A 16,353-nucleotide genomic window follows, 5' to 3' on the forward strand; every position below is an offset into this window, starting at 1 on the left:
GATAACTTTCTTATCTTAAGAGAAGATAAGTTTATCTCTTCAACAATTGTGTCCTCTAAAACTCGCACGTGGTAGGTAGTGTTGTTTACTTATAATTTCAATGCCTCTATTTTGAAATCCACAGGAAATGCATTGTACTATTAAATTTAAAGTTATTTTATTTCGAAAGCAAAACCGGAAGTAATTTCGACCGTGCCGGATGGAGGAGCTCGTGAGGTACTCACCAGCACTACTACAAACTGTTGGAGCATCTTGCCTGAAGACAAATAAATGAAAATCCCAACATCAGAATAATTGCTTTCTGAACTCTGGTCGTTATATTGTGGATAAAATGCGGAGTGACTGGCCGCTTCCTGCTACGCGGTCCGGGTACCAGCGTAGCTGCTAAACGGAGCTTAGGTCGGGTCAGGTGGCAGAACACATGTCACCGTTATCGCTGTTTGGTTCCAGTTTCGGATAGTCGGATCTCTATTTCTCTAAACGTTGTTAAAGTCAAAATGATGGGCCGCCGTCGATAGGAATAACTAGGGCTGGTTACTAGACCTGCGAATGCGGAGAAATGATCATTTCGCTCGGAAGAAACGGGTTAATCGGACTCGCTGTCGGAGCTACAGCCAGTTTGGGGTTGATTGGGCTTCTAATTTACAGAGAGCGGAGCAGGAGAAGGTCCCAAAGGCTGGAATCAAGAGGCCAGCCAGCAGCCAGGCTGCCTGACCAGGCGGATGGAGCGGCGCTTTTCCAGGAGCCTCTGGATGCTCAGGGTAGGTTAGCTTCACACTGCCCCCTGCTGTTCAGATGCTGACATGTCTGCTTCTAAACTCATTGAGTTCAGGGGCTTGTCCTTGATAAAGACATTTCTGTATGATTATATTGACAACTAGAATAAATATTTCAAGAGATATTTTGTCCTAAATTGCTGGTGATCAATCATTCCGACACAAGTTATTATTTTGTCATTTCCAAATGTATTATGAAACAAATACATTTTCTTGTCTGGAGGATATTCATGATCTATTATCTCCCCAATGATCTATCAAACAATTATTTTTTGCAGGAAATTAATTAAAGTTCTTAATATTTTTTCAGTTTGTATTTTTTAAATGTATTTATTTAAATCAGCCTTTTCATGTAAGTAGCAGAAATGGATGAGTAGCATGGGATTTCCTTCATTGTTTTTCTACTCATGCCTTCACAGCATTGTGTTAGAAGTGAATATTGAGGTAATCATTCATGTCACTGCAACATTAACAGGAGTTAGTTGAGCAATTAAAAAATTACAGATGCACCGATAAATCAGCCCTGATTTGTTTCATTTTGAGTGATGGACGATTGGCAGATGTCTTCCATGTGAAACCGATCTGATCTCACATATAATTGCAAACGTCTGAAACTCATTTGCAGGTGCTGAGTTGAAAATCAGCCACTGTCCCCTTTAGCTCTGACTTTTCAGACAAAAATAAATAAATCACTATCAGCCAGAATTGACAAGTCAGACTGTTCAAAGGTTGGTGATTGACCAGAGAACTCTTAACAGTGCGGCCCTATTAAAAATGCTAGAGGCATTAGTAAAATGTCTGAAGCGCAGAGGATGTGTGTGTCCGTCCCCAGAGATGGAGGCCCAGCAGCAGGCCGTGGCAGCGGTGGAGGCTGTGGTGCAGGGTCTGACCCCAGAGCAGCAGCTGGAGCTCCGGATCCAGCTGGACCAGGTGCTGAGCTGCGTGGCCTCGCTGCGCTCTGAGGTGGCCGAGCTCCGCGGGGGGCTGCAGGACATCGCCCTGCAGATCATCCAGGATGTCAAGTGAGTGGACTCACCAACCGCCCCTCCTAACTGTTCTGTTTGGCAGTGTGACCCACTTCCTTCAGCTGGGACCTGATCCACGCTTAGCACTTGTTCTGCTGTGTGTCCTGTACTCCAGAGTGAAACTGGGCTTCTCTGGCTGCTGTTTTCTCTCTCACACCTTTAGAAAGGGAGTGGAGGACAGTCAAAGGGTCCGTCGTCGTCGCCATGTCAACAGAGAGCGGACCGACTCAACCAGCTCCAGTTCTATCTACTTTACTGCCAGCCAGGATGTCGGCAACACCAACGAGGAGACCAGTGAAGGAGGGTATGTCGTCCCCTCTCACCAGGCTGTCAGCAGGGGGCTTCTCTAAGATGAACATATATATACAGTATATATATATATATATATATATATATATATATATATATATATATATATAGTGTGTGTGTGTGTCCCCGAGTGTTGCAAGCTTCTTCAGTCTATTTTAAAATAGCTCAGTACTGTAACTAGTAATGACATCATTCCCCCCTGTTGAGGTGCACCAATAAATCGAACCAGACCATAAGCGTCTAAATGAGTAAAGAATGAATAAATAAAGAACATATTCAGTATTAATATCAGCCTTTTCACAGGGATATTTGTTGCATCCTGTCTTGAACGTAGCTTTAAAGTCGTGTCCTCTGAGAATCCTGTGTAGGGGCCGTGCAGCATGAAGTGCTTGTTTTGGGCTTCAGGTACTCCACGGCCTACGCTGAGTCTGAGTACACAGACCGCGATGAAGATGAACCAGAACCGGAGCCAGAGTCTGAGGAAGATGAGGAGGAAAGAAGCTGTGCCACGGTCCTCACCCTCCGCCAAGAAGACTCCCAAGAGGAAGAGGAGAGGAAAGTTGAGGAGGAGGAGGAGGAGGAGGAGGAAGAGGAGGGAAGGCTGTGGATGGAGGCAGAAGTTCCTCATGGAGAGCTGGCTCTGCTTTTGGCTCAGAGTGACATCCTTCACACTGGAGACGCTACTTTAAAAGCAGACGGCTTTCAGCTGCTGCTGAACAACAGAGGAGAGGTGAGTCGCTGTCTGTCCATGATGGACAAAATCCGTCCTCAAAGTGGACAGGAGCTTCAACTGACTGAATCTGGTCCTTCAGTGTGTCTGAGATTTTGGGAGATTGACGGATAAATAATTCCCAAAGTTTTGAATCCATTAGGCTGTAAAATGTCAAATAGTTTTCTCTGCTGCTCATGTAAACTAAAAAGTATTTGTATTCGTGATGATGACTGAGGTTCCTAACTGTCTCTTCATCCTGCTGCAGTGCGGAGACAGCAAGGACTTCCTCTGGAGGCTGGCCCGCGCTTACAAGGACATGTACGAGTCTGCCAAGGACAAGCAGGAGAAGTCCAGCTACGCTCAAAAAGGTGGGAGCATTCACACACTGACACACTGACACAGCCAACCCGACATTCTTGCTCCAGACCAGCTTCAGCACCAGGCCAGTTCTGGCCCTGGTTCAAAGCTCCGGCTGAGTGAATCGTTCCCAGGCCTCTGCAGGCTGAACGTCTGGATGCTGAGCAGGGAACAGTCATTTGGTTGAGGTGTGCTGGAGCAAAGAGGTTTACAAATGTTTTGCCATGAGGTCCAGAATCATTCATTTAGAAGCACTTTGGGGAACCACACTAAATATTTTTTTTTATGCCAAATTAAAACTGCCGTTTGTGCTTTTTAATTCCTTCTGCTCCAGATTAAATTAAAATAAAAAACTAAAAATGAAAAATCAACAAAATTGTTAGCTTTTTGTGTAAAACGGATCTGCAAATCATTGTAGATACAAAATAAGGTTTTGCATGATTGCGTTATGAGACTGGTCCACAGTTTCATGATGTGGGATATATGATTTGTGTTTGAGTAAAAGCAGCTTGATGTTTGTGTTTCAGTTCACTTCAAAGAAAAGATGAAAGCAGAAATATTGGAATCTATTTTTTACCTCATATGGGTTTTTTTTTTTAAGTAGAAGATGTTAATTATGTGTAAATCATCTAACCTTGCATGATACAACATGTCTATTTGCTTCAATCACCTTAAGCTTTCTGGTCAGATTTACTCCATTCTGGAACTGAGGTCATGGGGCCGCACAAAATCCTTCAGAGGGCCACAAATGGCCCCGTACCTGCACTGTGAGCACCCCTGATCTAAGTCTGTAGGAATGGAGCTGCCCAGCCCTGAACAGAACAGAACCCTAAGTGACCACAGTTCCACGTTTGTCTGCTTCCAGTCAGGATATGACAGCGTTCTGTGGTGGTGATCAGAAAAACATCCTTTTTAATAAAAAAATAAATAAATTATTTTAGTATTTGACATGTGGATCAGTGCTGATTCACATGATGAGTCCAAAGGGCCATAGGACCCTGCAGCCCTGCCCTGCTGCTGCTGCTGCTGCTGTGGGTCCAGTGAAGCAGACACGCATCAACAGGCTGCAGGACAGCGCCCCCTGCAGACTGGAGCTGGTCCATCCACACAGAGCTGATCTGCTCCATGTGACTAATGAAGCTTGCCTCTGCTTTCTTAATTTTTCAAAACTAATTCCATCAAGTGGGCAGCCGATCAGCTAGAGACAGTGTTGGACTCATTGGACAGATCATCATCGTCGTCATCATCATCATAGAGGCTCTTGTATTAACGGTTGTTGTGTGCAGGTCGGGAGGAGGCGGAGCTGGCTCTGAACTACAGGAGCCTGGATGCTGAGAGTCATAAGTGGTAGGTCATCAGCAGCAGACAGTCGGTGTCCTTCTAGCTCCGGAGTGTTTGCGTCCTTCATGGCTGTCTTGTGGTCGTGTCGTCAGGTTCGCTGTGCTGACCAGACTTTCCTCAGAGCATGAGAGCATGCACAGCAAACTGAAGAGCGGCCACATCCTGAAGGTAAAGTAGCCGCCCACCCATCTGTTATTAACATACAGATATAAATATGAGTTTACTGATTTGCTAGACAGCAGAATGTTTTATTCCTCTGATTATAGAATTGTTTTGAAAAATTTCCATTAGTTTTGCATAAAATTATGAGTTTTTGTGAAGCAAAGACAAAGTGTTCCTGGTCTGTTCATGGCTGAGGGAGGGATGATAACAGGATCTTAATGTATTGGAGTTTTCATATTGCACTAACAGTATCCATCATAGTTAATAACCATTTTCTTTACTGGTCGTTTTTTTTTTCATTATTATAATGTCCCAGCTGTCTCCTGGTGTGTATGCAGACAGTCAGAGTTGTAGATTTATTGTTGGCGATCAGAGTTTAACTGCAGGAAAACCTCGATGTTTCACACACTGCTGCTGCCGACAGCAACTCCTGCTCTCCTCCTGGAGACCATGATCCGCTGGCCGGTTTGTGTTTAACCCCGTCTGTCTCCCAGACAATATAGAATAGAATAGAATAGAATTACTTTATTCATCCCAGTAGGGAAATTATTTTGCAGTTACAGCAGCATAGAGACAAGACACACAACAACCACCACTGAGTAGCAATTGTAGACAAAATAAAAGTAAAAATAAAATATAACATGCTGTCAATATAAAAAGCATCTTAGAGCAGTCCTTGCAAAGATTCAAAAAATGCAGATACAGTATGTATATGTAAATATATGTACAGCAAGAGTGCCACAGTGCAGTTGTGCAAAATTTGACTGATTAGTGCAGAACAATGATTTAGCTTTTATTGAGCTAGTGACTGAAGTGTTGCCCGACCAGAAGAAAAGTCATGTTTCCTTCTTTTCTTCCTGGAGACTAGAAAACCGTATCAGACGTGATCTGCTCATCAGTCTCTTCTAGATGAAGCCAGTAAAGGAGCCACAGCTGCCATGAACTCTTTACTTTTACTTAACATAGAAAGCACTCCTGGATCAGTGTCTTTGGGTTTTGGTGTGTGCGTGGGGGTGTGTGTGTGCTCTGGCCTCTCAAACCCCCAGTCAGTCCTCAGTTCTGGATTGGTTTTCATACAGTGCAGTTGGTTGTTGCAGAGAGACAGAAGAGGAGCTGCTGTTCAACTAATAAATGAAGCCTTTGAGTTTTTTTCTGGACTTTTGCCATACAAGAACCCTTTTCTCAAAACATAATGTTTTTGCCAATACTAAATAGATGTAATTTAATTTAAGCAGTCCTGTGTTGTTTCTCTCCTTGGTCCATCCAGGAGCATCTAGATCGAGCCTTGGCCCTCAGTGATGAAGACCCTGTGTGTTACTACCTGCTGGGCAGATGGTGCTACGAGGTGAGACCCATCACACACTGATGGAAGCCTCCAACCAACCTGTGTGTGTTCTCTGACGTGTGTGTATGGGGGGGCTGCAGGTTGCCACATTTGACTGGTTGGAGAAGAAGGCTGCTGCTGCGCTGTACCGGAGCGCCCCCACCGCCTCCATTCATGACGCCCTGGAGAACTTCCTGAAGGTTGGAGCTGCTTTTCTGAACTCCAACTGTTTGTGCAGTAGTGTAGAAACGTTTTGCCATGAGGTCCAGAATTGTTAATTCAGAAGCATTTGGGGGACCACAATAAATAGTTTTTTTATACAAATTTAGGAGAGCCTTGTTGCGCCTTTTAATTCTATGTGCTCCAGATAAAATTAAAATGATAAATTGATTAGCTTTTTGTGGAAAACGTTCAAGCTGAGCAGCCCAGTCTTACAATTTAAATGCATGCATTTAAAATGTAATCAATATGACAAATTTAGACTGTTAATCAACACATCTAATGGTCAGTGTCTGTTTGAACACATGGGACACATAGTGCTGTTAAATATGTATCTATGAACATGTTAATCTTGTGTTTTTTAACTAGTAAAAGTTGGAGAAATATAGTATTATTGGCCTGTATAGCTAACAGCAGTTTGAAACCACAGCAATTAAATGCTTTTCTGTTTTTACTTCTTTCAGTTTTTAGGACATCCAGAGGAAAACGAACATAAAAAATCATACAAATGAAAATTCCACTCACGTGTCACATCCTTTCAGAGCCAGGGAGGGATTTTCTCTGAGCCAAGTTTTTTAGATATTCTTTATTTTTCTTTTAAAGCAACAAGAATTATCCCGAATAACAATAAATTAGTTTGGTTTATTTCCCTGGGTGAGCAGTAAGAAACAAGGTAGATAGCTATCACAGTTGTATATTTTGAACAAATATCAATAATGTTTTATGGTTAACTGTGGTAAGGATTATAATCCTGGTTTACTATAAATCCCTGAAGATCCTTCTACATTTGACTCTAGTCACTTTAGTGGGATTAAACCAGACCTCTGATATCAGTCACCTGAAATACTTTGACATACATGCTAACAATTAGTTGCCATTTTGACTATTTCCTGATTTGCAACTGCATCTGTCTGGTTAAATTGAATAAGTCAGTTCACTGGAAACATGGAACAAATGAAAGTCACATTCTGACGTTTAGCTCCGCCAGTAACAGAGAAGTGTTTATTTCTCTCTAACTGGTGACCTTCATGTGTTGTCCTGGTGACCTTCATGTGTTGTCCTGGTGACCTTCATGTGTTGTCCTGCAGGCAGAGGAGCTCAGGCCGGGATTCTCCAGGAACGTCAGGCTTTACATCGCCAAGGTAACTGGAAATTCCCTGAAACTCAACAGCTTAGATCAAATCCCAATACAGTAGTATATACAGATGCCTTTATGAAGACATTAGAGAACTGTAAAGCTGCTGCTGTTTTGCTTAGTGTCACAAGGATCTGGGGAACATCTCTGAGGCCACAAACTGGACCAGGCTGGCACTGAAGATGCCCACAGACAATGTAAGATCCTTCTGCTTGTGAACACATGCACATTTCTGTCTGCAGTTCTAAATGTTTGCAGATGCAAACTAATTATATACATTTAGAATCTTGTCTCATTAGAACATATCTATATTCCCATGCCTCTTGGCCAGGTCTCCTTAACAGATTTCATCTCAAAAGACATCCTAGTATAAGAATGGTTAAATAAAATGTGTTTTTTTTAAAGTGATACTGAAATGTAAACCATAACTTTCATCTCATGTCTTCAGGATGAAGAAGCATATGAACTGGAGGCTCAGCTTCAGCTTTTAACCGACAAACAAAACTGACAGTTTGGGATGTTTTCCTTCACTAATAGATGTCTCTCAAACTATCCATTTTATTATTTTATGACATGTGGTTACTTTTCGAGTTACTGGTTTTTTTTTTATTTAAATTGCTTGGATTGTATTTATTGATTCCACATCTGTGCTTTACATATATTGATTTTACCTTTATTGCAAACTTTTCAGCCCTTTGGGGTTTTTTCCTCCAACTGTCAGTCTAAGAAGCAGCAGGCTTACCTGACTACTACACCCATTGAAGCTACTGCAGCATGTTTGCCTCCAATGACCACTGGCCCAGTAACAGATGAGCTGATCTCAGAGCAGCAGCAGGTTTCTTGGTCTTTGAGTGTTTAAAGCCTCAAGTGTTGCAGCAGCTGCCAGAAAAGTCTTACTTGTCTTATTTTTACAGTGACATCATTGCACTTATATTTTTTGGTTAGCACTCAATGAAAAAAATGATCGTCGTTTCCTGTAAATCTGAATCAATATTAAATTTTAATGAAATGAAACTGCTTGGTTCTGAATTAGTTACCAGTTTATTAAAGGATCCCTTAACACACTGCTCAAATAATTCAGAAATTTAGTTCTGAATGGAATATGGACAGAACAGCTTAAGGACAAAAACATTTTAAATAAAATTTCTGCCTTCTGAGGCTAAACTTAGACACACAAGCCTCAGCAAAATCTCTAGACAAATATTGTCCATTGAAGTCATTTGTTCAGGTTTCCCAGGTTACATTGTCAGTACTCTATGAAGGTCTTGTTACTGATACTCATCATGTAACTGAGGAATGTTTAGATCTAATATGACCTGATGTCCAGGTAGGAGATATTTACTGACTGTGATGAACAGTCAACCAACCATGAGAACACTTTACTCTAGCTCTTCCTGAGCCCACTACAGCCCCCTGCTGGCCAAGGGAGGCTCAGTCCTTGGCATCTCCAACGCCATCTGCATTGATTGCAAACATTGCTTCAGCCTCCGGCAGGCAGGGGGAGTCGTAGATTTTACAGATCCTGGTTTCTCCTCGGCCTTTCCTCAGGTACAGCCTAGACAGAGGAGAAATGGTTGGAGGTGCGGCTGAGGAGTAAACAATCTTATTTAGAGTCAAACACACCTTGTGGTGGAAGCATGAGCCAAAATGTTGCCACCAATTGGTTTCTTGGGATCTGCTGAAAACATGGCTGCCCCATCGACCTGCGCCACCACTTGGTTGGTTATTACCACGGCAACCCCAAACTAGAGGGGGGAGGGAAAAAGACATAAGTCTCACTTGTTTGTGTTACAACAGCTGCTAGGATGCCTGGCTGATCTGCAAAGGCATGATCAACCAACATGTCCACTACATCAGAACAAGGGGTTTGGGTCACAGAGCTGTACCTCATCTGCTAACCGGAGCAGCATGCGGAGGAACCGCCCCAGATGCCCCTGCCTGGCCGACAGCTCCCCTCTGCCTGAATAGTCTGTCCTGTACAACGCAGTGGCGCTGTCCACGATAAGCAGGGCATACCTGGAGAAAATACCAGTTACACTGAGAAGTTCAACTGAAATGCTTTGTGAGCGTCTGATGTCACTGAAGCCAAAATATGTCCGTCTTAATGTATAAAGAAATTCCTGCAGACTTTTGCAATGGATCATAGTTCAGATGTAACTGAGATCACTGCTGACCTGGACTCAGCCATCATGGCAGAGGCTTGATAAAGCAGCTGAGTCTGGTGGTCTGTGTTGAAGGCTCGAGCGTAGGCCACATTGTCCAACACGTCGCTGCCCACTAGCCCATACCTAACCCCAGCAAATAAAAGACAAGCAGGAAGGGTTCAAACACTTTGGCATGTTTAAGTACATTAAACAAAAATATAAGTATAAATGTGTTTACCTTTCAGCTACAGCCAGCAGTCTCTCAGGTCTGAAGGTTCCTTCTGTGTCGATGTACATTGCTTTCCCTTCTCCACCTCCCTGATCAATAGGCAGCTATGGACAGAGAAAAACCAGCTCCTGTGAACACACCTCTTCACACACCTCCATGTTCAGCTCCTGGTCAAACAGGATGCTACCTGACAGGTAACGGCCAGCGTGTGGCACAGCTGGGTCTTTCCGGTCCGAAACTCTCCAAACATCTCTGTGATGGAACCCGTCTCGATCCCACCTGCACAGGAACAGAGACTCAGCAAGGTCAGCCTCCCTCCCAATGGTGTAGAAGTCACTGCTGACAGGCAGTCACTGGGCCACACCCTGCAGTAATTTGTCCAGCTCCTTGGAGCCTGTGGAGATCTGGATGATCTCTGCTCTCCTTTGATGGAACTCGGTAGCAGTAGTGAAGCCCATCGGCACCAGCTTGGCTGCTTCTGCCTGCAAGGGCAGAACCAAGGACACCAGTGAGAGAGAAAGTAAAAAAAGTAGCATAAGTGCAGAAAATACCAACGATTAATTCACAATTTTCTTTACTTAACCATTAATTCTCTGATGACTAGAGTACATTGTTAAGTAATGCTGTTAAACTTAATACATGGAAAACGCTCAGTGCAGCTGTGCATTATTAGCATCTCAGTGAGGAACTATTTCACAACCACAAGTCCATTCATTTCATTTCGCTGGAGTGGACAGAATGAAGCAGTCAGAGTTCTTTTAATGCATGCAATGGAAAACATAGAAGATTTGAGCTTATAAATGAACCAAGCTAAATAAAAGTACAGTTTTAGCTTGTGTAAATGGAAGGATGGACATTTCCTACTAAAACTTTGTCTGCTTTGGCTTCACTGATGCCCTTAATGTTGAGCAGCTCTTTCTTGGGTGCGTAGGCCACTGCTTCTATGGTGTGGAACCCTGCATCCTCCAGCTTCTTGATGTCGCTGGCACTAATCCCACAATGCTGCAGGCAAAAAGACAACATCAGCATCCAGCAGGGGGCAGGCCCACCAGTACTGAAATACAAATGATTTATTTACAGACACTTTAGACACATTCGTAGCATGTCTTCTGTTGACATTTACTTGACCTTCCTATTATTTGTGAATACCATGGTGTTACCCATCAAACTGCAGAAGACTTGCTTAGACAAATGTATTTTATGTAATTTAATGTCATATTAAATCTTAAGTTAAGACAATTTTATATGTATGGCATATTTCAGCAATCAAGCCGTTCAAAGTGACTTACATGACAAATCATTTAATAACTTTTAAAACAAAAACAAACTAAGCTCTAAACTTCGGCTGAACCATATGGCTGATAACTTATCACAATATAAGCGTTTCATATCAGTAGATATTAATATATATTGATTAGCTTGTTTTAAATATGTGAAATGCGTGGTCTTTCCTGTTTTATCCCCACCTCGTTTATTTTTAAGCAGTTATGAGACATGAGAAACCTGAAGGTTACTCAACAGGTTGTTGCTAGGTAACCAAAGAGAAAGTTAGTTGATGCCACACCAACCTTGCTTAGTTCGCTGTGAGAGGTTGAGCAACGAAAGTCTACATCTCCCGGAATACTATGCGGCTCCTTATCGGAGTGGAGTCAATATTATATGTGTGTATATATATATATATATATATATTACTGTCCAGCCCTAGTGTTAACTAAACCAGCACAGAAAGCAGTCGGGAGACTTTACCTCCAGTCTGGAGAGAGGCTGTGGGCCGTAGTTCTCCTCCTCCTCCGTCTCTACCTCCACTCTCGTCTCTCCTCTCATCGCCATGATAACACCTGGCCGACAGGGGGCGCAGACAAGTGACTGTCAGTTTTGTACCATAAGACAGAGACTCCTTCGGTTTTTTTGTGATTTCAGATAGTAAAAACACCCGGCTTATCTTTACTAAAGAACTTGATTACTTGCCGGTGTTCTGTCAGATCAGAATACGTTGTGACTGTTAAATATCATAGAATTGCTATTGTTCTTTTCACTGTGTACGCTACACAGTAAAAACACTACAACACTACTATAAGTAGGGTTGGGTCGCAATTTAGAGCATATTAACAAGATGATAGTTCCTGTTTAACTGTACCGCCACAACTTGTACTGTTCTGAGGCGTATTTATTCCGCCACACCGGAATTATTTTAATACTTATGCAATTGTTTAGCCTAGCATTAGCACAAACCAGGTGCCTTCGATACCTGATTATTTCCTCTCCTTAAAGCTGCTGCCAGCCCCGCAGAGTGGACTGGCAGCTTAGGTTCGGGCTAGTTCCTAAACCTCCTTAGCAACAGTCGGTGCTGAGCTAAAAGGAAGCTTCCATAGAAAGTACCTGCAATGTTTTCTGCCTGATGTCGGCAAATTTCCTCAAAGCTCCCGCGCTCAAAACACGATTAAAACGTAATGACGTTTTACTTCAACGTCTGTAACGTCAACAGGAACATATGGACGCGACCTTTCAGAGTAAAAGTGGAAATAAAATTCAGAGTAAGAGCTTTTAGACTCAAAAATTGTACTCTCTGGAGACTTCAATATTAAATCACTTGAGATTTAACTTCAGACTATCACATGTTAAGTTTTACAGTCAAGTCCTGCAGTGCTTTGCTTGTCATTTTTATTTCTTGCCAGTAGTAAACCGTGATATTGCTGTTAATGCACAAAAATGTGGATGATGTAAAGAAGGATGTAAGCAATGCTCTGTCTGTGCTCGATGGTGAGCAAAAGTGTCCCTTGAAAAGACCTGAGCGGTCTGTGGTAGACTCAGTTAGTGTGGATTGGACGGCCGGAAGAGGGCAGTACAACCTTTTGTTGTAGATCTGATGATGAGTTGTGAGTAGTAGAACAGACTGGTTTTGCTCTAAGAACGTTTCAACAAAATCTCTGGCATGAGACACACTCAGATACTGCTAACTGAGTTACTTCTTCTGAACCTTGCTTAAATGTGTAGCCTTTTGTAAAACATGCTATAGTACTGGTGTATGTTGAGATGTTTTTGTTTTAATTGACCCAAATACTAGTACTTCAGTAATTTATATTAAATTGTCGTATGAGTTTTACAACTTTTTGGAATGAAATTCAAAACCTTTTCTTTCCAAAGTCCTTTTATGCTTAAAGCAAGTAATTTTCTGTTCTTTATTATTATTATTATTTATTTTTTGGCCCTGGATTAAAATGTTATTCTAAATACAGCGATTTTCCAGACATTTTTGATTGTTTACACAAAACTACTGAAATATCTGTTAAAGACTCATCAGTGGAGAATGACAGAGCCATGATACATTTTAGATATGAAAACAAGACAGAAGCAAAGGTAATTGTTTGGGAATTTTTTAAAACACAGTACAACATTACATTTGATTCCATGATGCTTTGGACTTCAGTTGTGTGTTCAGTTTGCACATTTAATGTGTGCAAACCTTTTAAAAGTCTTGTTCCTGTCTATAGGCAGTTCCTGTTTGAATTTGATAATCTGGTTCCTTCTGTGAAATTTGATATAATTTACTTTATTCTCCTGCTTTTCTCTCCCATTTTCCTTGTTGTTTGACATCTTTTATGTTTTTGAATCATATTGTGCTATGTTCTGCCTCATGATTATTTAGATTTCATGTTTCTATGCCTCTGTGTTATTGGTTGTGTATAACTGGGTTGAGGTGTGCATAGAGTATGCATCTGAACACTTGTGCTTTCAAATAAACAACAAGGCTTCCTTTCTTTGATTAGTGGTGGCTGCATGTAACACTATTATTATTAGTTTTTATCTAGTTTTAGTTATCAGCTCATTTTAGCTTTACATGGGTTTATTCATGCTGTATAGGGTATTTTACTGTAGATTCAACAGTTAAATATTACATATCACTAGCAAGTTGTAGGTCAACTTGCAAGTGATACCCTATAAGCTATCATTTCAGCTAGCTGTAGCTTTTTAGCTCATTTTACCTTAAAAGTTTCTGCATAGGTTTGAAAGCAGTATTCTGCAGCGATTTCTAGTAGTCTTTGGATGGGATTTTTGAATTGACTGAAAATGTTCACTCCTCTTAAACAGGTTTTCTATATGCCTTTTTCCAATTTCTTGCATTTCTGCAAGTTTTTTGCAATTGACTTTAAATTCTTCTGCACTTTTCACCAAACACCTCCAGCTTATAGCATTCACTCTGCATTTCCACAGGAAATGCAATTTTTTCCAGTTACAATTGTAATATCTTGTATGTGAGCAATTTAGCAACATTACGTGAGCCTTCATTGACTTTTATACATTGCGAGAGCTCACTTGTCAATTAAGCAGCATTAATGCAGTTCCAATTTAGCTGAAATACGTAGTTCATCCATGTGTACATTTCATTTCATATCCTCCAAAGTCAGCATAGCCATGCAAAGAGTGGCAAGGGGTCAGTGGTGTATGACTCCTGAGCTGTGTGATGTTGCAGCAGTATATGTCTGCAATGCCCCTGGCATCTTTATATGACACGTTCAATTTACTGCAAATGCTGGTGTGTGAGCACACAAGCAGAAACATTTAATTTCCCTTAATTTATTATGACATAAGTCATCGTCAGGCTTCCTTTTTATAGCTTTATAGGGTAATCCAGACCGCGGCTTGGAGCTTGGTTGTAATAGTGTATGAAAAAATTACAGTGTGTTGCTCACAACTAACAATGATTACATCATTTTGTAATATGTGGTCTTTTTTTGACAAATCTTGTATTACAAAAAATGTTAACAAAATGTGTAAAAGGGTATCTGAGTGTCACTTTCAGCCAAAAGTCATTCTATGTCCTCTGAGATGGAGGGACCCATTGTATTGAGTCAACATCTTTAGAAGTTCCTATTTTTAATTAAACTGTGTTAACTTTTTATACATAGCATTTATCTGGGACACTTGTGAAGCTAAACCTACGCTCTGCATCATGAGGTAGGAAGGGAACAAGTAAGAATAATTCTGCTGAACAAGCAGGACAGTTTGATAAACAAAACAAATCTCCCAAACATTTTACATCAGACATGAATTGTTTTATATTGTCTCACAGAAACCTGGCTGCAACAGGATGGTGATATTAGTACAAATGAGTCAACTCCTAATTATTCTAATTTTCATGTTTATGCAAATGCTGGGTGAGGAAGAGTAGCAAACGTACTTCATCTTTCAGTCAGCTTAATGAATTAATAGTGACACTTCTTTTCAATACCTCACCTAGCTTTCCTTTGCAAAGTATTAAAACCACATCTGTTTGTTGTTTTGCACTGTCCACCAGGACCTTACACTCAGTTTTTATACCTGTTCTCAGATTTCTCATCTGATTTAGTGTTAGAGTGATGACGTTGTTATAGTGGGGTATTTTTCTTGATTCTGAAAGTAATGGCCCAAATGTAACCGTTAACATTCTGTTGGTTTTGCTCCAAATATCATCAGACCTACACACTCATGACATCAAACTCAGGACCTCATGTTGACATGTGGCATCAAGTCTGGACAAATAACCATGCTTCCCCATAACTCTCTACATCCTATTAAACATCTGCAGAAGGAGCTGAAACATTCCGTCCACAGATGGCACCATTCAAACTTGAGGCAAATGGAACAGTTTGTAGATGAGGAGTGGACCAGCATATCTGGCCTGCCCATGAAACAGGTGCTGAAGTCTCATGGGTAGTGTAGTGGAAAATTATTATAAGGTAATATCTGCTAGTTATATTGCTATATGTTTATTCTAAATTCTTGTATATTACCACTGGATAAAACTATTTGGGTTACATGTATAAGGTTGGGAGTTGTTTTCCTACAGCTGCATGAGAACCAGACTGTCTGTCCCTTGTTTTGGATCCCTTATCCTTGGTATAAAACTCATGTGTTGTCTCTGCTTGGCAGAGCTTTTCACCCAGAACTGCTTCACTATTGATCCTATCCTTCAAGCTCTCCGTGTTGTGCACAGCACATAAATAAACCTGATTGAGTGATTTCACCAGACAGTGCTTGGTAATAATTTCTTCCACAACAGCAGTTACAGAAATTGTCTGATTGCAGTGATCACATCGACAAGTTTTGCAACAAAATATAAAGTTGCATATATCATCATTTTTGTTCAGGCCTGTTTCATTAGTTTGCTTTTAGAAATGACCACATTTTAAAAATAATGTTGCATTTTAATTGGTTAATTTTCAGTACATTTTTATTCATCGTTGTGTCAGGTTCAAGTTATTTCAGTGACAACTGTGGGATTTCAATCATTGACAGAGGGGTACTAATAGGTTTGTCAACATGTGCAAAACCTTTCTTTTGATAAAGCCTTCTAGTTAAAGCACCTTAGACTATCCTGAGCTATCTCAGGAATTATGCGGCTGAAGGTTTAGGCTGATGGAGAACAAACCGACCACTTCTCCTCGCTCCTTACTCTGCAATATTTTTTGCGATTAATTTTGCATTATTTGTTATAACTTCAGTCTTGTGATGGATTAGCGACCTGTCTAGAATAAACTTTTGCCCTTTAACTGCTGAAGGTAGGTTAGGTGAGCTAGTCTTATATTCAAAATAGATGAATCAATAAAGTATTAATCAAAGGTTGTGAATATTTTTTGTGA

The 16,353-nt window shown here is 41.1% G+C and overlaps 2 protein-coding genes across 2 annotated transcripts; one reads left to right on the plus strand and one right to left on the minus strand.

Moving 5' to 3' along the window:
- Positions 1 to 161: 161 nt before the first annotated feature.
- On the plus strand, positions 162 to 8,374 carry rmdn3 (regulator of microtubule dynamics 3). The gene is made up of 12 exons (XM_032584415.1): positions 162 to 761; positions 1,609 to 1,798; positions 1,965 to 2,105; positions 2,516 to 2,840; positions 3,088 to 3,190; positions 4,466 to 4,526; positions 4,613 to 4,688; positions 5,950 to 6,027; positions 6,108 to 6,206; positions 7,314 to 7,367; positions 7,483 to 7,557; positions 7,809 to 8,374. Exons 1-12 carry the CDS (start codon positions 560 to 562, stop codon positions 7,866 to 7,868), a joined length of 1,464 nt encoding a protein of 487 aa, XP_032440306.1. The 5' UTR covers positions 162 to 559; the 3' UTR covers positions 7,869 to 8,374.
- Positions 8,375 to 8,382: 8 nt separating this feature from the next.
- LOC116733639 (DNA repair protein RAD51 homolog A) lies at positions 8,383 to 12,199 on the minus strand. The gene is made up of 10 exons (XM_032584421.1): positions 12,113 to 12,199; positions 11,480 to 11,571; positions 10,598 to 10,735; positions 10,098 to 10,215; positions 9,921 to 10,012; positions 9,743 to 9,837; positions 9,535 to 9,648; positions 9,247 to 9,376; positions 8,984 to 9,105; positions 8,383 to 8,915 (listed from the first exon to the last, which is right to left on the minus strand). The coding sequence occupies exons 2-10, from the start codon at positions 11,561 to 11,563 to the stop codon at positions 8,792 to 8,794; spliced, it is 1,017 nt and encodes a 338-aa protein (XP_032440312.1). The 5' UTR covers positions 11,564 to 11,571; positions 12,113 to 12,199; the 3' UTR covers positions 8,383 to 8,791.
- Between the last annotated feature and the right edge of the window lie 4,154 nt (positions 12,200 to 16,353).

This window comes from Xiphophorus hellerii, chromosome 15 (genome assembly GCF_003331165.1).
Source record: "Xiphophorus hellerii strain 12219 chromosome 15, Xiphophorus_hellerii-4.1, whole genome shotgun sequence".
NCBI classification, from domain to species: Eukaryota; Metazoa; Chordata; class Actinopteri; order Cyprinodontiformes; family Poeciliidae; genus Xiphophorus; species Xiphophorus hellerii.

What these genes read in the sequence shown, in the direction of transcription:
- rmdn3 (XM_032584415.1), top strand. Translation starts at nt 560, where the DNA reads ATGATCATTTCGCTCGGAAGAAACGGGTTAATCGGACTCGCTGTCGGA. An exon ending in TGCTGAACAACAGAGGAGAG is followed by an intron (nt 2,841 to 3,087) that starts GTGAGTCGCTGT and finishes ATCCTGCTGCAG; the next exon opens with TGCGGAGACAGCAAGGACTT. An exon ending in GATGCTGAGAGTCATAAGTG is followed by an intron (nt 4,527 to 4,612) that starts GTAGGTCATCAG and finishes TCGTGTCGTCAG; the next exon opens with GTTCGCTGTGCTGACCAGAC.
- LOC116733639 (XM_032584421.1), bottom strand. Translation starts at nt 11,563, where the DNA reads ATGGCGATGAGAGGAGAGACGAGAGTGGAGGTAGAGACGGAGGAGGAG. An exon ending in CGCTGGCCGTTACCTGTCAG is followed by an intron (nt 9,838 to 9,920) that starts GTAGCATCCTGT and finishes CTCTGTCCATAG; the next exon opens with CTGCCTATTGATCAGGGAGG. An exon ending in GCTCATGCTTCCACCACAAG is followed by an intron (nt 8,916 to 8,983) that starts GTGTGTTTGACT and finishes TCCTCTGTCTAG; the next exon opens with GCTGTACCTGAGGAAAGGCC.